General features: G+C 49.5%; 8 protein-coding genes across 8 annotated transcripts; 5 read left to right on the top strand and 3 right to left on the bottom strand.

Annotated features, from left to right (window-relative positions):
* Positions 1-93: 93 nt before the first annotated feature.
* On the bottom strand, positions 94-1,732 carry Pdw03_6822 (Catalytic activity: homocitrate synthases convert 2-hydroxybutane-1; the record flags this gene model as incomplete). The annotated part of the gene is made up of 5 exons (XM_014681151.1): positions 94-1,057; positions 1,111-1,178; positions 1,235-1,315; positions 1,381-1,613; positions 1,681-1,732. The coding sequence occupies 5 exons, from the start codon at positions 1,730-1,732 to the stop codon at positions 94-96; spliced, it is 1,398 nt and encodes a 465-aa protein (XP_014536637.1).
* Positions 1,733-3,683: 1,951 nt separating this feature from the next.
* On the top strand, positions 3,684-5,093 carry Pdw03_6821 (peptidyl-tRNA hydrolase; the record flags this gene model as incomplete). Its single annotated transcript, XM_066101462.1, has 5 exons — positions 3,684-3,697; positions 3,943-4,103; positions 4,189-4,505; positions 4,584-4,984; positions 5,042-5,093. The coding sequence occupies 5 exons, from the start codon at positions 3,684-3,686 to the stop codon at positions 5,091-5,093; spliced, it is 945 nt and encodes a 314-aa protein (XP_065956545.1).
* A 1,385-nt stretch (positions 5,094-6,478) lies between these two features.
* On the top strand, positions 6,479-7,476 carry Pdw03_6820 (NAD binding domain of 6-phosphogluconate dehydrogenase-domain-containing protein; the record flags this gene model as incomplete). The annotated part of the gene is made up of 2 exons (XM_014681153.2): positions 6,479-6,637; positions 6,712-7,476. The coding sequence occupies 2 exons, from the start codon at positions 6,479-6,481 to the stop codon at positions 7,474-7,476; spliced, it is 924 nt and encodes a 307-aa protein (XP_014536639.2).
* A 614-nt stretch (positions 7,477-8,090) lies between these two features.
* Positions 8,091-8,795, top strand: Pdw03_6819 (putative peptidyl-tRNA hydrolase; the record flags this gene model as incomplete). Its single annotated transcript, XM_014681154.1, has 2 exons — positions 8,091-8,415; positions 8,491-8,795. The coding sequence occupies 2 exons, from the start codon at positions 8,091-8,093 to the stop codon at positions 8,793-8,795; spliced, it is 630 nt and encodes a 209-aa protein (XP_014536640.1).
* A 734-nt stretch (positions 8,796-9,529) lies between these two features.
* Pdw03_6818 (SART-1 protein) lies at positions 9,530-11,542 on the top strand (the record flags this gene model as incomplete). Its single annotated transcript, XM_014681155.1, has 1 exon — positions 9,530-11,542. One exon carries the CDS (start codon positions 9,530-9,532, stop codon positions 11,540-11,542), a length of 2,013 nt encoding a protein of 670 aa, XP_014536641.1.
* A 797-nt stretch (positions 11,543-12,339) lies between these two features.
* On the top strand, positions 12,340-13,888 carry Pdw03_6817 (Aspartate aminotransferase; the record flags this gene model as incomplete). The annotated part of the gene is made up of 5 exons (XM_014681156.1): positions 12,340-12,459; positions 12,530-12,608; positions 12,689-13,617; positions 13,673-13,732; positions 13,787-13,888. The coding sequence occupies 5 exons, from the start codon at positions 12,340-12,342 to the stop codon at positions 13,886-13,888; spliced, it is 1,290 nt and encodes a 429-aa protein (XP_014536642.1).
* A 1,428-nt stretch (positions 13,889-15,316) lies between these two features.
* On the bottom strand, positions 15,317-17,745 carry Pdw03_6816 (YagE family protein; the record flags this gene model as incomplete). The annotated part of the gene is made up of 4 exons (XM_014681157.1): positions 15,317-15,594; positions 15,648-15,833; positions 15,917-17,627; positions 17,692-17,745. 4 exons carry the CDS (start codon positions 17,743-17,745, stop codon positions 15,317-15,319), a joined length of 2,229 nt encoding a protein of 742 aa, XP_014536643.1.
* Positions 17,746-18,437: 692 nt separating this feature from the next.
* Positions 18,438-20,567, bottom strand: Pdw03_6815 (RNA polymerase II elongation factor ell1; the record flags this gene model as incomplete). Its single annotated transcript, XM_014681158.1, has 1 exon — positions 18,438-20,567. One exon carries the CDS (start codon positions 20,565-20,567, stop codon positions 18,438-18,440), a length of 2,130 nt encoding a protein of 709 aa, XP_014536644.1.
* Positions 20,568-22,056: the final 1,489 nt, after the last annotated feature.

Raw genomic sequence — 22,056 nt, 5'->3', positions numbered from 1 at the left:
AAAAGCATCATATCATCAGGCATCCGCCACGTTTTTGCACAAGCCACTCTGAGATAGCATCATACAATATATGTGTTGGTGAAAGGAAATCGCCTATACCACAAGACCGGCAGCCTGAGCCTGAAGGAGCTCCTTCTCCTTGGCGGCGAATGCAGCCTGCTCCTCGGCGGTCAGGTCAAGAAGGGGCTTGTTCTCGCCGGACTTCAGGTTACGGTGGTATGCACGGATAATGCTGTCAGCGTCATCAACGGCAATGGGACGAATATCAGCCATGGCCTTGATCTTGGCAGTGCACTCCTTGTATTGAGCGTCGGTCATCTCAAGCTTGAGCTGCTGGGCACGCGACTTGATGGCGTTCCAGCCAGTCAACCGGGAGGCGAAGTGGACGTAGCGGGTCATGCCGAAGTCGGCGGGGTTGATAATCTCGTAGGTGCTGGGGTTGTTGAGGATAGCTTTGGCATGGATACCAGCCTTGTGGGTGAAAGCACAGAATCCGGTGATGTAGTTGTTGAAAGGAATGTTGACCTCAACGGCCTCGGCGACGAGGTCCTCAATCTCCTTGAGCTTCTCAAGCTTGTACTTACTCTTGACATAGTCACGATCGGCGACCATCATGCGGGCCATCAGGCCGCCGAGAGGGGTGATACCGTTACGCTCGCCGATACCGAGAACGGAGGTATCGATGTGAGTAGCACCGGCCTCGAGGGCACAGAAGGCGTTGGCAATGGCACAGCCAGTGTCGTTGTGGAAGTGAGTCTCAATGTCACAGCCAACAACACCGCGCAGAACACGGACAAGCTCGTAGACCTGGCGGGGAGAAGCACAGCCAACGGTATCGGCAATGCCAACACGGTTCACGCCAACCTTGTCCACGGCGGAGTAGATGGACAGGAGGTCAACCAGGTCAGAACGGAAAGAGTCCTCACTGGAGAAACGGATCTCAATTCCCTTGGACTTGACGAACTCGATAACTTCAATGGCAGCGTTCTTGATGTAGGTCATATCCTTGCCGTGAGAGTGCTCACGGAGGTAGGAGGAGGTACCGATAACAACATCACTATTGAAAGTCAGTTGTGGGTCAACAAAATGGGGACAAGATGCACAACTCACACTCCATCAACACCGGTCTCAACAGCAATACGGGCATCATCCATGTGGCAGCGAATATGAGTGAGAATCTAAATTCGTTATTAGATACCAATAGTCACGAGACCCGAACAAAACCCTAACGTACCTTGGCCTTCAGGCCAAGCTTGCAAATGGCCTCGCAATCAGCACGGGACTGCTCAGAAGCGCAGGGGCTGGTGAGCTCGATCTATAGCATGATTAGCATTAAGATCTGCTTGTGAGTATAGATTCTTCGTCTGTCCGACCACTCACGTAGTCCACACCGAAGTCATCAAGAGCCTTGGCAATCTCGATCTTCTTGGCGGTATCAAAGAAAGCGTTGGCGAACTGCTCTCCCTCACGCAACGTAGACTCAATAATCTTGAAGCGAGAGACATTGCTAAGGAAATCGGTGACGCCAGCGTCGTGGCCGTAGGGGTTGCGGGATGCGGAGGGGTGGGGGTTCTGGCGAGTTTCAATACCAACAAAACCATCGTGATTGCCGCCTGAATAGATGTCAGTAACTAATAATGCTGTAATAGCTTTCAATTGATATAACGAGGGTAACAGTACCAGTAGCGCCATTAGCTTGCCCATTGGGCTCGGGGTCGGCACCGGTACACATGGTGCAGATGGTAGGGGTTGAGTGTGTAGAGTTGAGATTGGAAAATGTGAAGTCGGGAAGTTAGGAATAGTTCCAATTAGAAATTGAAGAAGAAAATTGAGCGGTACTTGAAGATGTAATAAGAATCATTTGAAAAAAAGAGAAGGAAGAGTCATAAATTCATAGCGCCGAAGTAGTGGGCGGTGAATCTGAGTTATGGGCGCCGCTCCCCTCGCCGGGCGGCAAAAAAGAAAAATTTGACTGTGGAGAGGTGGGGGAAGTACATTTTAGAGGAGCATGATAGGATCAAAGATCCTGCTACGGAGTATATCCTACAAATATGCAGTGTACTTTTGCATATACAGCATTTACACTATGACTCAAATGCCTATCACTTCCAGTTTCTCTTTTCCCCGAAATTTTTGATTAAGAAACAACATGCTTTTTTGGCAGTTTACTTCATGCCCTGGAACCGACATCGGACCTTACCTGTGGGGTCTGACTCATTAGTCCACCTCAACCTCAGCAGATAAAATGATGTTTTCTACTGACATTTGTAGTTGTAATAAACAGCTACGGTATCTCTGTCTTCAAAAATGAAGGGTCTAAACATTTGGTTCTCACTATCCACACGAAGTCTTGTATGAACGCGGAAGTGACGTCATCGTCACTTCCGGTCTTCTAGTTGGCTCGATGTCTCAAGGGCTGGGAAAAATGATCTGCCTGTTCATGCTAGACTCTCGCAAAAGTTCATATGCTATGGAACGCCGCGTGTAATATAAGAATCACTGGAATTTTTGCATTTTAAAATATCCGTGTCTATGTTGTAACAGGTCATCACTACCCCGGGATCGGCCTATTATTAAGCTTGCCACTTCCCGAGGTCTACTCCGTACCCTCCGTAGGACTTCTGTCAATGTGGCTCCGCCAAGCCTAAGCTAATTTTCAATTATGCTCTGTATTGCATTTGCCACGAAAAACTTGATCCCACATGAATCTACACACTGTCCACAGTTAAATTGATGGGAGGCTTTGAATACCAGGAAATGTTAATTCACAAAAAATGCTCGAATTTTACTCTCTGCTAAACATTATGGCCTTTGTAACTAAATTGATTGTACTGGGTTGTTTTAATAAGAGGTTAATTATTAGCACAAACTGATCGGCGGGGTTTACATGGACAGAATTCTTACAACATACAACATACGGAGGGGGTATAGAAGCACGCTCACTAAGCATTATGTGGAGTCCTACAGCAAATCTAAATAGACTCTCTATACACACACATGTGTGTTGATGCTTCGTCTGTCAGTGGACATGTAGTCATAATTTATTTACTAAATCGGTAGTACAAACACAGAGTAGGTAGCACAAAACTTGGATATCAAATCACTAGCCTGTCAACCCCCTAAGCAATTGACTGTGAGTGCATTTTGTTCCAAATTGATTTCGATTCATACAGGGCTTTATGGCTTTATACAATCTAGCCACGACTCAGCGCTGTAAAGAATCACGATTTTTTCTTCTTAATCCTAGAATTGATCTTGTTTCAACAGTAGCACCAAAAAGTTCTTTTCCGGCTCGACAAGAATCTTGACACCCTATAGGTGCACATATGAGTGTTTCAACATTAGATATCAAACAAACAGTTCAATAAGCACAATTCTGTCGGATGTTACTTTGTAGCTTTGCATTTCAATGCGAGACGCATTCAATTAACTCCAACCGAATCCGAAACTGTTAAAATTTTTGTCAAGTTTCCATACAGACAGGGGATTTATCTACAAGGGTAAGAAACGAGTCCATGGACAGGGGATTCATAATCCAGGAATGAAGACATCCGTTGCTTTCGCAATTTTAATTTCATACTTCTGAAATTTTCCTCCAAGAATGCCAATCCGATACATGCATTATTGATCTTCCGCCTTTGCTATTCAATAACGCTGGGAGATATGCAATAGCAAGCATCAGTATGCTCTGGTCATGGTAACTGTCTAGCCTCCACGAGACCCGATATGAACAAAACTTGATGAGTTAATATATATGATACATGATAGCAACTGTTGACATCCGGCACGTAAGTTGTGGGGGCGGGAGCATTATGCAAGTCAGAATCCACATGGACCGATATGCTTTGCCCTGATAAAGACCTAATCGATTGCAAAATAGAAAAATCACTATGAAAAGCCATCTGAAATCAATCTAGAACATTCTCTGAACAAATTGCATAGGGATGGCGCCATTGGTGCAGAGAAAGGAGGCGCGGGAGTAAATTCAAGCGTTGTGGTTGGCCAGCGCTCAGGCCAGCTGTCGTCCACCGGTCACAAGTATCTCCCTCTGAACACCATTCTTGTCCCTGACTGTGTCAATTCGTATCCGCCTCCGGTCATTGGTAAGTGTTTTGATAGAGTTTCATCTTGCAATAACTTGATTCATCACTCCCGAAACCTGTCTCACTAACTTGTTCCGCGCCTCAGCCCTCAAGATGCATTTCACGTCGCTCGTTACCCTCCTCCCTGCCCTGGCCATGGCCCAGGAGCAGATTCCCCTCGTCGACCGCGTGCAGGGATGGTTCAATCAGGTCAAGTCCTATGTGCCAACAGCAGCCCCCACTGTTGCCCCGATCGAGAAGCTGGCCGTGAAAATTATTGAGAAGAGCGTCACCAACGTGTCTCTGGACAACTGGCAGTCCATCCTTGCCCCGGGACCCCAGGCCGAGGACTGGTTGATCTACACCACTGGTGGCAACAAGACCTGCTTTGGTCGCTGCGGACCTGCCGACAAGGCATTCAAGGTGAGTTGTTGATTTTCCCTCGACGCGTATTTTTTGCGTCAAGTCCCAACCCCCTAACCTTGTGCTCGCAATTCCCAGGAATCCGTCCTGTTGTTCTCAGCCGACCCTGTCTCACCTCAACTCGGATACTTGGACTGCGAGGCAAACCAGGTCCTGTGTGCAGCCTGGTCCGCCAGCGCTCCCTCCGTCCAGTACTACCAGGTTCCCAAGGAGCCCTCTGCTGGCGAGGAGCGTGCCCCGACTCCTCTGCGCAACATCTACCTGAACGCTACTACCGTCACTCCCGAAACCATTTACGAGATCCACTCCAAAAAGACCTACGAGAAGGTCCCCGTCTATGAGGGCGCTCTCCACCCCGTTGACGGCTGGGTCGCCAAGTACCAGCTCAACATCCCCATGGGCTACGCTATCTGGGCTCTTGGTGCTGTCCCCAGTTGGCTATTTATGATTGGTATCAGTTTCTTTAGCCGAACCATGATGTAAGTTCATATTTATTCTGTACCTCTCGTTTGATCTCAGTCTAATACCAAGATTAGGAGCCGTCGCGCGGGTCCTATTGGAAATGCCCCTCGTGCTCCCGCAAACTAGACAGCCTCTTTTGGCCTCTTTTGGTGTTTTGGGTTGTATATATTGAAGTGGTAGTGTATCGTGACGCGTCCAATATATTACCTAAATTGGTTTATGTTCTTTGTTAGACAGATATCTGTCGGGTATGGAGTCTCTTCAATCTTGGGCTTTTTTTCCAGCTACCTTTTTAATCAACGTATCATAGCTATCTAGTGGGATTTTGTAACAGATCCACCGAATGAATTAGTAACTCTTTGATGTCACCCTTGCTTTGCCCTGTGTCCAGAACTTCAATGATCATTGATCCCTTTCCAAGATTGTGGCCCCTTTACTACTCGATTTATACCCCAATTTGCATGATGCACTTACTTACTACCCTTTCGCGGTCACAACAATTGCCTTAACCGGAGCACAGTGTTGATGTGAGACCCCCTCCCAAAAAAATGCTATCCAACCGATCCAACTCAGTCATCACAAAATCTAAGGTAAACATGTTGTACACACGATTTACTTCGGATACTTCTTTTAAAAGACCGCTCACAATAACGATTTGCTAACTAGTATCCCAAAAAAAAACTTAGATTAACTATATGACTTCTCTTCCCACTCAATATCTTGAGCCAAAATAGGCTCAACACCTTCAGACTCAAGTTACAAGGCCAACTCACTGATTCTTTTCAGCCTGCTTCTTGTCTTCATGAAAGTAGCAAATTCTTCTCACGACACCTTGATCTTTGCACCTATCCCTGGCTAGATAAATTTTCTAACCTGGTCCTGTGCATGTGAAATCACTGATCCGTCAGAAGAGGTGGCCTGGTGTTCAATTATCAAGACGCTTCCATCTTGGGAGATATCCATTACATAGAGAATCAATCCATGCGGTGTTCATGACTGGCTGAGATTCAGCGCAACTTCATTGTTTGCAGATCTATTGGCAGCATATCCTTTATCTGTGAAGAGTGCACCTGCATAGGTGGTTTGTTATCCAACAGACATAGAGTCAACATCAAGTATCAAGTTATCATTAATAAAAGAGCGATAGTCCACCCAAAGTCGGCATCTCTTATTTGAGATGACTGTTTCTGGTGAAATAAACGAGTCAGTGATCAGTAGAGTCGACCACACCCTTATGTTCGAGTTAGGAAGAGCGAATCAACTGCAGATGCTGATGCCTGTGCATGGAATTTGAGATTTCTACAGAATTGTGTGTTCTCTCGTCTCTCACCGAGAGGCCCCCCCAGTCAATATTTGTTTGTTCGCCCCTACTTTCTCCTCATCTTCCATGGAACTTATGAGCTTAGTCCGTTTAGTCTGAGATCTACCTACCTCTTTTCGTCCAAGATCTCAATTGCAGAAATCCCAAGATAGTGATGGCAAAGGCTATTGGTTTCATTGGCCTTGGAAACATGGGTTTCGGGATGGCAACTAACTTGGCCGGCAAGCTACCGGTCAAGTCAAAGATCCACGTATTTGATATCATCCCAGCTCTCATGAATGATATCTGCGCGAAATATCCGGAAAGGGCCATGAGATGCTCTGATCCAAAGAATGTCGCTGACAAATCTGTATGCAACCTTCACTCGCTTTGCTGTCCCTTCTTTTCGAAGAGAAGACACTAACGTGGTCTGAATTCTACTAGGATGTCATCATCACCATGCTACCTGAGGGAAAGCATGTCAAGGCAGTGTACATGGGATCGGATGGAATCTGCTCCAGCGACGTTGGACAGAAGCTTCTAGTCGATTGCTCGACCATCGACACCGCGAGCTTCCTAGAGGTCAAAGACCACATTACCAAGAACTTCCCTTGTGCCTCATTCTACGATGCCCCGGTGAGTGGCGGTGTTATCGGGTCGGAGCGAGGAACAATCGCATTTTATCTCGGTTGTGCCGAGAACAACACTAAGGATATGCAAGAGCTCGGGGAATTGTTCAGCTTGATGGGTAACAAGATCATCCTATGCGGTGGTCCGTCTCTCGGTCTCGCAGCCAAACTTTCCAACAACTACCTCTCCGGCATCATCGCGATTGCCTGTTCAGAGGCTATGGATATGGGAATGAAGTCAGGATTAGACCCACGAGTCCTAGCCCAGGTTTATGCGGCTGGCAATGCTCAAAACACCATCTGCGATACGTTCAACCCAGTGCCCGGGGTTGATCCCGATGCACCGTCGTCTAACGGCTACCGGAAGGGTTTTAAGGTACAGCTTATGAAGAAGGATATTTCCTTGGCTTTAGAGATGGCCCGTCGCGTGGGATCGACTAATGTGCTGGGGAGTGTGGCATTGCAGACATACAAGGAGGCTAGTGAGGATGAGCGATGCAAGGACTTGGACTCACGGATCGTGTTCCGGTACTTGGGTGGGAATGAGAACTGGAAGGCTGACCACAAGAGCAAGAATTGAGCCTTCGATGTACGTAGCCCCGATTTAGAGGGTTGCCCCAATTTCCGAAACGGGGAAGCTGGGGAACATATGAACTGCAAAAAGGGATGGGAATGATCATTCTACCTGAATCAAAGGCAGTTTTTTTAGTACGCCGAATGGCTGTGAAATCCTGGTGACAAAAGGGTGCTATGAAGTCATTCTCAAAGGTGGTGGGTGCATATCATCTTTCAATAAATCTCGATCATGGGTGTGTTGGGTTGAGAGAAATACATTGCGGCGTCATATGTTAGATTTGCTAAATGAGTTATAACTTGGTCGCTCTATGTCGTCTTAGCGTTGGAACACTATAGCTGATCAACTCAGGTCTTTGCGGGAAAGATTGACATGCTGCAAACTGAGTGACAAAGCCAAAACTGGTCCAGATAAGTAATAAGGCTGTCAGTAGTCAAATGCATTAAATCTGAAGAAGCAGTTCTTTTTTCAGAATATGTCGTGTCTGACATTGATCAAGTTAGGAAAAAGCAAAAGGCGAGCGCAGAACAAAACGAGAAGACATCCCGGGCGGTCGAGTTTCCCTCAAAATTTTATTCCGCAAGGCTCAGATCTCCAACTACCAACCAACACAACCGAAAATGGCTGCTCCGGTACCATTAGACCGCATACCTCCCACAACGGCTGCCTACGTGATTGCAACAGCCATTATTGCAGGCGTGACCGGGTATTTTATCGGCCAAGGCTCCTCGATTAACCTCTTCAAAGAAAAAGAAGGGTGGCCGAACAGCTACGATGTGAAGGTCCATAGCCACTCCTCCTCCGAGGACGAATCAGACTCCGAAGAAGAAGAAGAGACCGACGAGGAAGATGAGGGCAATGGCGAAGAACTCTCGAGCTTCAAGGACAACAACGAGGAGGTGAAGCTGGTGCTGGTCGTCCGCATGGACCTGGGCATGACCAAAGGTATGAGCTTCATGCGCAACGTTTCAATCATTCCTCGCACTCGTGTTGCAAGCGCTAACAAGATTTTTCCTTTAGGAAAAATTGCCGCGCAATGCGGCCACGCTACCCTCGCCTGCTACAAATACTTCCTCGAATACGCGCCCAACTCGCCTATCCTCAAGAAATGGGAGCGCGGTGGCCAGGCCAAGATTGCATTGCAGGTCAAGTCCGAGGATGAGCTGCTGGTCATGCAGGCTCAGGCTATTAGCCTTGGGCTTTGCACGCGCGTTATCCAGGATGCTGGGCGCACTCAAATCGCAAGTGGCAGCAAGACCGTGTTGGGAGTCTTGGGACCCAAGAGCGTGGTTGACGGCGTGACGGGACATTTGAAGCTGTTGTAAATTATACACATTATGCATGTGCTTCTTGCGCATCTGGCTAGGCAATGATCATCACGACCTCGACGATTATGTTTCCAACTTTACGAAACCCGTCGCGCCAAGAATGTAACACGGCTGTAAACCAAAAAGCTCAGAGGCATGTAGCACGTCTCAGACATTCTAATCCTGCAGAACTGATGACTTTCCTCAATCTGGGGTTTACAAAATACGAGTTCTATTAGGAGATGTTGGCAAGTCATGGTTATTCCCTAACCTCAGCGGCCAACGGCCAATCGGCAAAGAGATATGAAATATGACGCCGTCCGGCACCAAGCTATCAAGCCGAGCTCACCAGTGGGAGCTCAAGACCCGCGTCACAAGGCGCGAACAATTAATCTGAGATCTGTCGACCGGAAACCGTAAAGGCCATCCACAAAAATGATGGCTCCAAGCTCGTCGAAATGCCCAGCTCTCAACCGTCACAAAGAAACCAGTCAGACTGGAGTCTATGGACAGGAAATCTGGACACAGATCCGGTTTTGGAGAAGAAGAAAAAGAGAAAGGAAGAAGAGGGAAGGCTCTTATTTATGTTCCAAGTGGGGCCGCTTAGAATTTATGACACTAGTCTTAAATAGGTAGAGTGCCAGTCGGTCACATCACGTGACTCGTTTGCGGTAATCAGCAAGCCAGACGGCGATGCGCTCAAGGCCATTTGCCTTTCCATCTCTTCCCCTTCTCCTCCATATACTGTTAAAATGGCGGACGCTCTCTCTATCGAGCAAAATAATAAGATCCGAGTGGCTCTTGGCCTCAAGCCACTCCCAGTTCCCGGCGCCGGCCCAGAGTTCAGAGAAGACGACGACAGCGAGTCCGGTGAAGAAGACGAACCAGCCAGCACCCTCGAGTCACGACAAGCGGAAAGCTACGAAAACTGGAAGAAGGTTCAGGAAACCGCGGAAGCGAAACGGAAACGTGACGAAAAGAATGCCGCCATCAAGCGGGCGCGTGACATCGCCCAAAGGAATATTCAACTACAGGGATCTACACTAGGCGAGGGGAATGGCGATGAGCTCGATACTAAGGGCTGGCTATCACAATCCAAAAAACGCCAAAAGAAGATTGAGAAGGAACGCGCCCGGAGACTGGCCGAGGAACTCGCAGAACGGGAGCGCCTTGCAGAAGCCGAATACACTGCAGCGGATCTTGCTGGCATCAAGGTCGGACATGCTGCAGGTGCTTTTGATAGCGGTGAAGATCACATTCTGACGTTAAAGGACGCCGCGGTGGATGACGAGGAAGAGGACGATGAGCTCCAAAATCTAGAGTTGGTCGAGAAGGAAAGAACTGAAGAGAAGCTGGAGCTCAAGAAGAAAAAGCCCGTCTACGATCCTACGGCAGAGAATCAGGGTATTCTTTCTCAATACGACGAGGAGATCGAGGGCAAAAAGCGGAAGAGATTTACACTCGATGCCCAAGGCTCGACCGAAGAACGCGAAGCAAAGCGACAGGAAGTATCAAACCAGCTGCGGAAGAACATTATCAGCCTCGACTTTGAGCCGGAAGTGCCGTCCTCTGATTACATGGACATCAGCGAGGTCAAAATTAAGAAGCCCAAGAAGAAGAAGGCCAAAGCTACAAGAAAGAGGACTTTCATGGACGACGACGAGATTGCTCCGGCTGCAGATTCGACCGATGCGCAAGCATCCTCGGCCATGGATATTGATTCAAATGGTGGAGTCCCAGTTCCTGCTCCCCGCAAGCCCATAAATGAAGATGTTTCTTTCGTGGATGATGACGACCTTCAAGCCTCTCTTGCATTGCAACGACGCGCAGCCTTCAAGAAGCGTAAGAAGATCAGCCCCGAAGAGCTTGCCAAGCAGCTTCGAGAAGAGGAGACTCAGACCCCAATGGACATTGAAAACTCTGACAACGAAGGCGAGGAACCTGGCCTTGTTATTGACGAGACATCGGAGTTTGTTTCAAATCTACACAAGCCTACACTCCTCGAGCAGGAAGAAAAACACGCCAGATCCGCGGCCAAGGAACCTGAAAGTCCCAGCGCAGAGCCTGAAGAGGAGGGCGTGGAAATTGACATGGACCGTTATGGCGATATTGAAGACGAAGAGGAGCTTGCCGCGCGCATCAAGCGCGATGAAGCATCTGCGGCCCAGCCACAACAACTCACTGGTACAGGTCTAGAAGAGGAATCTACTTTGGATCATGGTCTTGCTGCAACTCTATCAATGTTGAAATCGCGCGGTCTGGTTAAAGACAACAATAGCACGAGTCAAAACGCGCTCATGCGCGATCGCCAGCGTTTCTTGGCTGACAAGGCGAACCGCGAGTCCGAAATTGAGCGACGCGCCCGCCAGCAGCGTGAGCGAGACCGTGCCTCCGGCAAGCTTGAGCGCATGTCAGCCCGTGAGCGCGAGGAACACGCGCGCTGGGAGAACAAGCAGCGCGACCAGCAGGAAGCGCGTCATATGGCCGACGTGTTCAACCGCGAATACAAGCCCGACGTCCAGCTGCGGTATGTGGATGAATTCGGTCGCCACATGAACCAAAAAGAAGCCTTCAAGCAACTCAGTCATCAGTTCCACGGCAAAGGCAGTGGAAAGATGAAGACCGAGAAGCGTTTGAAAAAGATCGATGAAGAAAAGAAGCGCGAATCCATGAGCACACTAGACAGCAGCCAGAACACCGGCATGAACGCTGCTGTCGGCACTGCTGCGCGCAAGAATCGCCAAGCTGGTGTTCGCCTGGGCTGATCTTTTTTTCGCTAGCCAAATACCAATTTTACGATATCCAAAGTCTGTGCCAAAAGCCCTTCCGATGCTCCGTAGTTTTTCCCTTCGGCCTTGATCAGACAGCGTCTCTTCATCTCTCGTGGGGGACAAGACATGTATTTACTATTACAACATTAAGAGAAAAAAAATTTTGTGCATTTTCAAGGGATGGACATATTTAACCGAGTTGCTCCTGCGGGGGTGTAAGAATCCAAGGTGTCATCTCAGATACGGGGAAATGGGAGGATTACTCCAACTATGTGAGGGGAAACAATGTGGAGTTGGAGAGTTTGCCAGCCTCGATCAGTTCACCGGAGATTCGACTTGCGGAGACACATTTTGGAGATGGGCTGATGTTGGCAAGTTGAAAGTTGTATACATCGGATGTTGGCATTTTGGAATATTCTAGTGTTTCACTCGACATTCCTTGAAATTCAACGTATGAAGTAGCAGCCGAAATGTCGACCACAATTCACCAGATTCAAATAACTAAATACCCGTGAAGACAACCGTTGATCCCTGCAATTTATCCGGGGGATGCAGCCAATCCCATTCGTACATCTCGCCAGGGTTGGTTGTACTTGGTACATGGGTTCAGGCGGAGCTGCATACCAACTGGCAGGTACCCGGTACAAGTATCACATGAGTCAGGCATCGGAACTACTTGACCGATCCTTTATATTCTTTCTCTCCTGCTCCGGTTCTTCCCTCTTCTCTTCCAATCCCACATACAGAAGATCTCGGTCTTGTCCTTTTCATTTTTCTTCGTCTCTGTCATTATGCTTTCCACTCTCAGAGTTGCCAGCCGGTCGGCTGCCTCCCGCGAGGCTAACATGCGCACCATCTTGATCGGAGCTAGACACGCCTCGGCCTGGGCCAATGTTCCCCAGGGTCCTCCTGTAAGCATTGAGCTTGCAGTCACCGTAATGGTGGTTTGAAAGGCCAATTCTAACGTAGCTCGGTTAATAGGACGCCATTCTCGGCATTACCGAAGCTTTCAAGGCCGACTCCTTCAAAGAGAAGATCAACCTGGGCGTGGGTGCCTACCGTAAGCCTCGCCCCAAAAAATCACCTTGTTGCGCAATGAATAGAACTTCGGATTGCTGACGAGCCGTCGCGTGGTTTTAGGTGACGACACGGGTAAGCCTTATGTCCTGCCCTCTGTCCGCGCCGCCGAGGACAAGGTCGTCGCATCGCGCTTGGACAAGGAGTACGCTGGCATCACCGGTATTCCCGCCTTCACCACCGCCGCCGCTGAGCTCGCCTACGGCGCCGACTCCTCTGCCATCAAGGACAACCGCCTCGTCATCACCCAGACCATCTCCGGTACCGGTGCCCTGCGCATTGGCGGTGCTTTCCTCAAGCGGTTCTACCCTGGCGCGAAGAAGATCTACCTCCCCAACCCCAGCTGGGCTAACCACAAGGCTGTTTTCTCCGACTCCGGTCTCGAGGTCGCCCAGTACAGCTACTACAACAAGGACACCATTGGCCTGGACTTCGAGGGTTTGATCGCCGATATTAAGGCCGCCCCCGAGGGCAGCATCATTCTCCTCCACGCTTGCGCGCACAACCCCACCGGTGTCGACCCTACGCAGGCCCAGTGGCGCCAGATTAGCGATGTCATGAAGCAGAAGGGCCACTTCGCATTCTTCGACATGGCCTACCAGGGCTTTGCCAGTGGTAACGCCGACCGGGATGCCTTTGCTCCCCGCCACTTCGTCAAGGAGGGTCACAACATCGCTCTTTGCCAGAGTTTCGCCAAGAACATGGGTCTGTACGGCGAGCGTGTTGGTGCTTTCTCCCTCGTTTGCGAGAACGCAGAGGAGAAGAAGCGTGTCGATTCGCAGGTCAAGATTCTCATTCGCCCCTTCTACTCTAACCCTCCCGTTCACGGTGCTCGCATCGCCTCCACCATCATGAACGACCCTGTCCTTAACAAGCAGTGGCTCGGTGAGGTCGAGGGCATGGCTAGCCGCATCATCGAGATGCGCTCGCTTCTCCGCACCAACCTTGAGAAGCTCGGCAGCAAGCACGACTGGTCCCACATCACCAGCCAGGTGAGATCTCACATCTTAATTCTCTTTGATCCATGTGACTGACTTAAATATCCAGATCGGCATGTTCGCCTACACTGGCCTGAAGCCCGAGCAGATGGACTCCCTTGCCAAGGAGGTAAGATTTACATTCACACCTCTTCTCTAGTTTGACTCCTAACAACGTTTCTAGCACTCTGTCTACGCTACTAAGGACGGTCGTATCTCCGTCGCTGGTATCACCTCCAGCAACGTTGAGAGACTCGCCGAGTCCATCTTCAAGGTGACCGGCTAAATTTAAAATCGCCTCAAAAAGGAAATTTTGAAAGAAATACGATAAAACGAATGTTGGGGAGAGCAACCGGGCCTGCGTTCTCTTTGAAATCCCGGCCCTTATGTACTGATATCTAATGTCTCTGTTTCATATTTAGCATCGTTCGGCTCTGTCCGTCTTAACGGGGATTTTGGATTGATTTTCTACTTTTTTTTTTTTCCTTTTCTTATCCCAGCATCCAAGTGCACTGTGTAAACTTACGGTAGTCCATTCTGCTCTCGTCGACTCCCTAACCTTCCCCCATCCCATCCTTCCCAGTAATAACGAAACTTTGGTCTTCAAATGCGTCCGACAACGGTTAGTTTGTTCTCTCGGCCAACTTCACACCTCTCAGGGTCGATGGTCGGTACAGGGATTGCATTCATGATGTGCAACGGCTAAGTGCTAATTCTCTAGGTCATAATGTAGGATATTAAAGCCCCCTTTAGCTATCTAAGCTATAGCAATGTCTAGCCTTAGTAGACTTGGTATGTCAGTTTTCTATCGGTGGTCTCAATTTGGGTCTTCTCAATGTTCACCAACACCCCCTTTTCATTATTAATCTATAGGACATTAGAGTACGATAGAAATTAAGCGAGTGTCTCACGTCGTATAACTCTATCTTCACTACTTCTCTAGAAATAGGGCCTAGGAAAGTTGAAGCCAACCAGCTGGTCCTTTAGGAATCAGGAACCAGTTGCTAAGGGACTATCTCCGCATGTTCAGAGCCTCGCTCAATAATAGACGTGCAACCAAACCTTAGAGCGAGTAAATTGGTGTTCAACCGGTGATGAGGTAGCCTATACTATCATGTAGAGATGGTTTGTTTTGAAGAGGTTCAGATTCATTGGACCGTTCCAGCACTGCGAATACCTTTAACCCCCGCTTAATCTAGCTTAAGATGATATCAGGGACGTTGTATGTGAGATAATATTCCAGCGTTCTTTTTGAAAATTTCTCCTTAGATATCGTCTCAAAAGTTTTTCTTTTTCTCCGTCTTATGGCTAGTCGCCTATTCCGCGTCCACCCACCGAGGTTACGCCTGGGCAAGGGGTGACGTCGGCTTTGGTTGAAAGGAGGGGGTTTTTTTTTGAATTCCTGGGATTTTTCACCACGTCTGTGGCAAGTTCAATAGATAGGATTCAGGACCCAAAGCAAGCGCTGAAAGGGCATATAACACCACGTGCCTGGCATAAGGGAGCCATCGTCACCGACTACGTTTTTCGACAGTTGGAGGAGTGTTTTAAGAATAAGAACGGGGGTAGGCAGGAAGAGGACCAATTTTGAAGAGTTGACATGTTTAAAGAATCTGTTAGTTTTGAAGATGCAACCGAAGTGAAAATGTGTTCAGTGACCCCTGCCACAACACCAATTGCGCCATGGTATCCAGCTGTTAGAAACTCAAATGAATCAGTATCCCATCATTCCGCTGACGCCCATACCCGAGCCGGCGCCGGCAGGACCAAGAGAGGGACAGATGCAGCCCGGTGGCGCATCAGCGCCAGAGTATGGGTACCACTCGGGGGGTGGAGAAGGGGTAACAGATCGACCCATGACACGAGCTAAGATGCTGGCAGGTGTACCAGCGGAGCCCTGGCTTGCATGGAGAAGGCCGAAGCGGAGGAAAACTTCGGAGATTGTAACGATGATTGAAATGATGATGAGGACAATGATGATCCAGGTTTGGTCTAGAATGCGGTCAGTTAGGAGACCAGGGAGGGAAAAGAAGGTCAAGACCTACGGGAAGTGCGGCTGTCGGCAATCGAGTCGGATAAGATCTCTGCGAGATCGAGGAATACCCGACATCTCTCATTGAGAACCTGAATTCGTGGCTTGATCTCCAGATACTCGCGCACGGCGATGTAGAGCGGGTAAAGGGTTGGTTCGCTCTCCCAGAAGAAGTTCGGCACATCGAGCATGTTGGATGCTGGTGGAAAACATTAGCATGGAATTAAATCTCTTCTCCACAGTAAAACGTGGAAGAGGACATATAAAGGATTGGGAACTTACAGAGGTTGACCTCAACACGACTCTTAAACAATCTACCTAAAATCCGGAAGACCTCTTCACGTTTCATGCCCAGTTGACCCGTAACAGCAAGACGTCTGGGAACGTCTTTGGCGTCCGCCATCTGTCGGGCCATAACTTCCTCGAAGAAGCAAAGTTTAGTGCTCTGTGAAATACCATGGCTAATAGCGAGCTTGATCATGTGGTCGCCACTGCGAAGAGTGATCATGTCGTTATAGACTCGCGGGCGCGAGATCTCGGTCGAATACTCGAAATGGAACTCTTCTGTTTCAAAGTCTTCCTCGTCAAGAGGCATTGTCGCCAGAGGAGTAGGGATGCCAGTTGCAGATGATGTAGCAAATGCCAGATCTGCCAGAAGGTCTTTCTCCTGTCGCTCGGTAAAGTTCCAAAAGACGACGACACCGTAACTGAAAACGAACATTTCAGCGACATTGTATAACGTCCGAGCTGGGGCTTGCTGTGTTGAGGACGAGGAGGGTGTGGGGACCGGTGGGGAGGGACGGTCTCGAATCAAAGCGTGGCTGTCGTCCGTGCTGTGTCTTCGGCGACGGAGTGCAGGTTCAGGCGAAGATTGCCGAGTTCCCTCATTGCTGTCTGGTTGCGGGAGTGGCGGGATATGGTGCAACCCATCGACACTTTCGCCGGAGCTGGCGGCGTGCTCATGGCCATGGTCATCGGGGAGATGACCATGAACTTCCTCGGAAATTCGATTCAGGAATTCTTCGCGATTTTCCTCCTGGGGATCATGACCCTCAGGCTGTCGCGGCGAGCCTTCATAATGGTGCTCATCCTCTGGACGGTTGTGTCCACCAACGGAATGCTCCTCCGTCTCAAGCATATATTCATCATGATAATCACGAAGTTCATTCCGTTCAATCTCTTCATCCAACAGCGACTTGCCACCCGGGTATTTCAACACGGGGCTACTTCGCAGACGATACCCCTCATGGCCCGGCAAAAGAGGGAGATGATACGCGGTGTAGAGACAATCATCATAAAGCTTCGTCCGCCCACCATGCTGCTCCTTAACAAAGGTAGCAAGCGACCCCATCTTATACGCTTGAGCTGTACAGTACGCCGTAACACGCGCAAGCTTCTCCGTCCGCCGCGCCTTCGGCAACCGCTCCGCATAACTCTTCGCGCGTTCAGGTGCAACACGACGTTTCTTCGAGACTTCTTCTTCGGCCAGCAAGGGGGAAAGGTCATTATCGACGCCGAAATCGCCTCCAAGTCGCTTCGACACAAGTAACTGGTGTCTGATCCTTTCCGGGTCGACATTTTTTTCTTTGGCTAGACGTGCGACAAGCTCCTCGTCCACGAGGTCCGCACCATCGGAATCATCGTCATCTTCCTCGGTTTCGCCATCCTCCAGCTCGCCAGTGTCAGGCAGAAGAACCAGCTTCTCGCTGACTTTCGTTGTTCGTGGAGGGAGTCGCGGTTGTGCGGCAAGGCGGCTCATCGTGCCGCCCGATCCTGCTACTGCGCTTGAACTGCTACTGCCTGCACTTGTAATTAAGCCTCCTGCTGCGGAAGCAAGACGGCGCGACCGGGAGATTGGTGGTGGGCCGCGCTGCTGCATTGAAGGAACGTCGGACGCGTACTGGAGGACGTTGTCGACGGTGATGAATCTGGTTGCAGGAGAGCGGCGCCGACGCGGTATTTGAGGCTGTTGTTGATCTCTGGAATCTGTGACCTATAAAAACGATGTGTGTTAATTGGGCTTGGTTCCTACGCTTGATTTGTCAAGTCAATCCCACCAAGACGGTTGGGCTGCGTTGGCTAGTCCCCCGTCCTCGAGCCGGGGGAGTCATTGTCAAACGAGCTTAGAGGAGGCGCTTGATTCTGCTTTTTGATGATTCTTTGCTGGCACTCGACAGCATAGAAGAAAGAAGTGGCCGTCGGTGATAACAATTGCTATGTTCGATGCTCCGAGCCAGCAAGTTCGAATGGTCTCGGGGCTAAACCTAATTAAGAATAGTTCCTCGAGCGGCCAAATGACGTCTACAAGCACAGTCACGTGTGTGACTGACTCACGGATCATGTGACAGGGCCACGTGCTACACCGCTCAATGCCACCAGGTCCACCATACCCCAGTGGGACTAGCAGATTGATGATGGAGTTTTGGTCGATCTGGGGTAAAAGTGAAGATCATCCGGGAAATGGCTCCATGGCCTTTCGACTACAAAGGAAATGAGACTGAGTCATTGAAGATTCGTTGATTTGTGAGTTTTCCGTGGTCTCAGCGGTCAGCGTGGCTCTTGACTATTTGTTTGTGTTCATTGGTAGGCTGACTATCCGACTGCAAAGGGCCAGTCTGAAAACATGGAAGCCTTATAAAATTGGGGTCATAAGAATAAGAACATGGATTGCTATGGGAAAGATGAACAATATGACCAAAAAAAAGAAAAACATAAACTCCGGGGCTGTCGATTCGGTTAGCACTCTTTCGAGTGAGACATGGTCACCTTGCAGATGGGATTAAAGAGAATTAACGAAATTAAATTACGAATGAAGGCCATCACGAAGCTGCCGGTCTTCCTCCCAGATTTCTTTCTTCATGCGCTGCAGATGAAAGTGCTGCTTTTGCAGCTTTTCAAGGTCCACTTGGGGCGGGTTGGAGAGTGCTGCAAGGGAGTCATACAAGTTGCGGTACTTGGCGTAAAAGTTCTTGAATTTCTGAGACTTCTCCCGCAGCTGCTGTCTCAGAATCTCGTAGCTCATCGATGGAGATGCACTGCCGGTGCTGCCGCCGCTAGAGGAGCTGACCGCTCGGCGCCGCTTGGCTTCCAAGTTTCCAGTCGGACGTCCTGCCTGGGGCATGGACGATTGCTCGGATTCGGCTTTGCGCTTCAGTGGGTTGGCGGTAGTGGAGACATTCTTCGTGATACCGTTGGTCTGGGAAGTAGTTTTGGTAGCTCGGGCAGCCGCTGGGGCCGCACGCCCCACCTTGCTGGGTTTAGCCAGCTGGGAGATGAGAGGCGAAGACGAGGATGAGCCGGATGATTGGCTCTGAATGTCAGCTCGGCTACGGTTGCTGCTGGTGGCATCGAGAACATTGGCAGGGGGAGAGGAACCGAGTGGTGACGGCTTCTGTGGCGAAGTAGAGGGTCGTGAGGGAGGACGCTTCGAAGCTGTCACCTTCGCGAGTGCTTTGGAGGGTTCAAGCTTAGGCTTCAATGCCTCAGGTTTAGCCTTGGGAACAGGAGCAGATGGGACAGAAGTAGTCTCCGTGGTGCGAGGCTTAACTGGTGCCTTGATCTTCGGTGCTGGAGGCTTTGAATTGGATGGAGTCCGCTTGTGATCCTTCGGTTGCTGCTTGGGCGCGGGAGCGGCAGGGCCGGTCTCGAGCAGATTGGTATCATCGTCTTCATCCGAACTGTGGACGAATTCCGCGGACTTGATCTTGCCGTCCACTTTGACTGGGGCCTTCCCACCAGTCTTCTTCGTCACCCGTCCGGTAAGGGTACTGTTGGTGTTCTTGGGTTTGGCGGGTCGCTTGATCGGGTCCTTGTCACGAGCCTTTTGCGCGGTCGAAATGGTCTTGGTAGCAGACGCGGGCCCCTTGGCGCGGTCGGTCTCAATGTCCTTGCCCGAGTCCTCCCCGTTGGCTTTGGCGAGTGGGGCGGCAGATTTCTGGGGTGGGCCGGTACGAAGGTTCAAACGTGAAAGGCACTTTCCCTTGCCTCGTTCCGCTTTTGGAAGAAGAGTTTGCCAAAGTTTGTCGGATCGAGAGATGCGCATACGATCGAAGGCAGAAATTGAATTCTCAATGGCTTCTTTTCGGTCCTCCTCGGTGTAATTGAACCCAAACACATCAAGATCTTTGTAGACCTTGTCCTTGAGGTTGTATTTCTCGGGGTTGATTCGGTTCACGACGCCGAATTTCTCGCCGAGGGCGGTGCAATCTTCGACGGTGGTGCGGGTTTGGCGGGCCAGAAACTTGGCTGATACGGCACGAACGGCGAGAAGGTGAATGAAAGGAACCTTGAGGGCTTCAAGCCTCACACGGTCCTTGTTCTCCATCGTTGGGGCGGATGTTGGCGTCATTGCGAAAGAGGGAGACTTGGGAGCACCCAAGACCGGACTTGCAGTGAGGGAGCGATTGGCAGCAGTCTTGAGAAAGCGATCTTTCTCCAGTTCAACTTTAGTGGTTGGACGTTTGTAGCCTGACTTGCTGCCTCGTAGAGCCTTTAGCTCATCCGGGTGTGAGATTATGTGAGTCTTCTTCGACTCCTTCCCCCTCTCATGAGCATTGAGTTTTTCTTCTAAATCTGCCAGCGCCTGATCGGTGGCCGCAGTAGCATTTTGAGCCTTTTCAACTTCTAGACTATGACTCAAAACCCCGGTGAAATACAGTGTCTCTTTATCGGACGAGCTATGGTAGATCTCAGATCGGTGTGTTTCGGGATACGCATGGAACGTTTGAGATTTGCCCCCGTAGTGAAGCGAAGGGTGTTTTCCCAGCCGGACTCGAGCCGGTTGATCCTTTCGTAGGCTCTGAATCAGATCATCGAGGGTGCTTTGCACTAGATTCAACCTCATGATCTGATTTGGCTTGAACGAAAGATCACCGGACTGATCTCCGAGGTGGAGAGACAGCCCGGTTGGGGGAATATTGAGGTCGGTCGACATTATAGGAGTTGAGGAAAGGTCAAGGTCGGTAGGAAGCAAGAGGGATTCGAGGTGAGCAGGGTCGGATGGCAGCGTCAGAGCTGCAGGTCAAGCGGCCAACTGCACGAGAGAAATAAAACCATGAGCCATAAGATCGTTAAAAAAAAAAGGATGATAGAGAAAGCAATGCAGAATGTCAAATGCAACTGGTACAGGGTGAGAAGAAAGAGGAGAAAGGCAGAAGGGCAGAAGGGCAGAGAGGCAGAGAGAGCAAGGCGAAGCGTCGGAGAGTCGGAGAGTGGGGAGAGCTGACGGCGATTTCCTTGTAAAATTACAGGGGATTCCCGATGGGGGTTTTTTTTGGGGGGGGGGGGGGGGGGGGAGGAGGGATTTCATTAATTTTTTTTTGGGTAAAATAGTCACTTCATTGTATTGCCTCCTATCAGTATTTTCAACGTTATAAGATCGTTTCGAGAGGTTGAATAGATATTCCATGGATCGATTATGTATTTTCTTCGAAACACCTCTATCTCCTTTCGTGGAGGCTTTAATTCCTTCACATCCCCGAAAGTCATTTCAGGGCTTTGGTTCTAACCGCAAGTCCTATTTGTTAACTGACTTCCTTTTTCTTTTTTTTTTTGGTCATTTTTCAACTTCTGACCAGAATAATTGTAACGTTGTACAACCCCCAATGTACTCACACTATACAAAACCCATACTAAGCGCAGCCGACAACCGCTCAGAATCTAGGCTCGGATTCAAATACAATACAATTACCGTGAGGAGACAAAGGTGACTCCATCCACAACGGGGCTTCCCGAGTCCAGTCTTGTTTACCGAGGTGTGGCCGGGTTTCGTTTTCGATATATAGAGTAGAGGGTTCGGAACTGTTTGATGAAAGGATTACTACTCATGAATGATGTGTTTTTTTTAAAAAAAAAAAATTTAAAAGAAAATGTTTCTAAATCAAGCATCTGAAACGAAAGAGGGAATACATTCCAATTCATGTTCCTTCTCCAATTTCACCCGGGTACTCACCCGTGGCCTATTTTACCCTTGAGAGACCTAAGGAATGCTACAGCTGTACCCTTTGACATGCATCCAGGCACGGATATCCAACAAAAAGGTCCTTCAGGTGTGTGACCGTTCAAGGTTTCGCCCTCCTTCGGGCTAGTGGACTTGCTACGGTCTTACTCCTTTCGATAGGCTAGCAAGAAACGGGGCCAATTCCTCGTATGTTGTATCTTGTACCGCATGTTGTCGGGCTCCTATTTTGATTACAGAGCATTTTTAACCTTTCCAAGGTCATTGCAGGTTTTTCATGGGAAGAGAGATCCCAAGTATGATGTTATCTCAATAGGTTCCGTCTACATCTCCAGGGTATCACAGGGTAAAGTTCATCTGGCGCACTTCCTCTTGGATTTTGCAGTTTCACAACTGCATGGAAGGTCCATTCATGCATCCTAATGGAGCAATGGAGACCAAGCCATCAGGCTCCGGGGTGTGTACT

The sequence above is a fragment of the Penicillium digitatum genome, chromosome 2 (genome assembly GCF_016767815.1).
Source record: "Penicillium digitatum chromosome 2, complete sequence".
NCBI classification, from domain to species: domain Eukaryota; kingdom Fungi; phylum Ascomycota; class Eurotiomycetes; order Eurotiales; family Aspergillaceae; genus Penicillium; species Penicillium digitatum.
The sequence above is the reverse complement of the archived record's forward strand: the minus strand, read 5'-3'. Positions and strand labels throughout refer to the sequence as shown.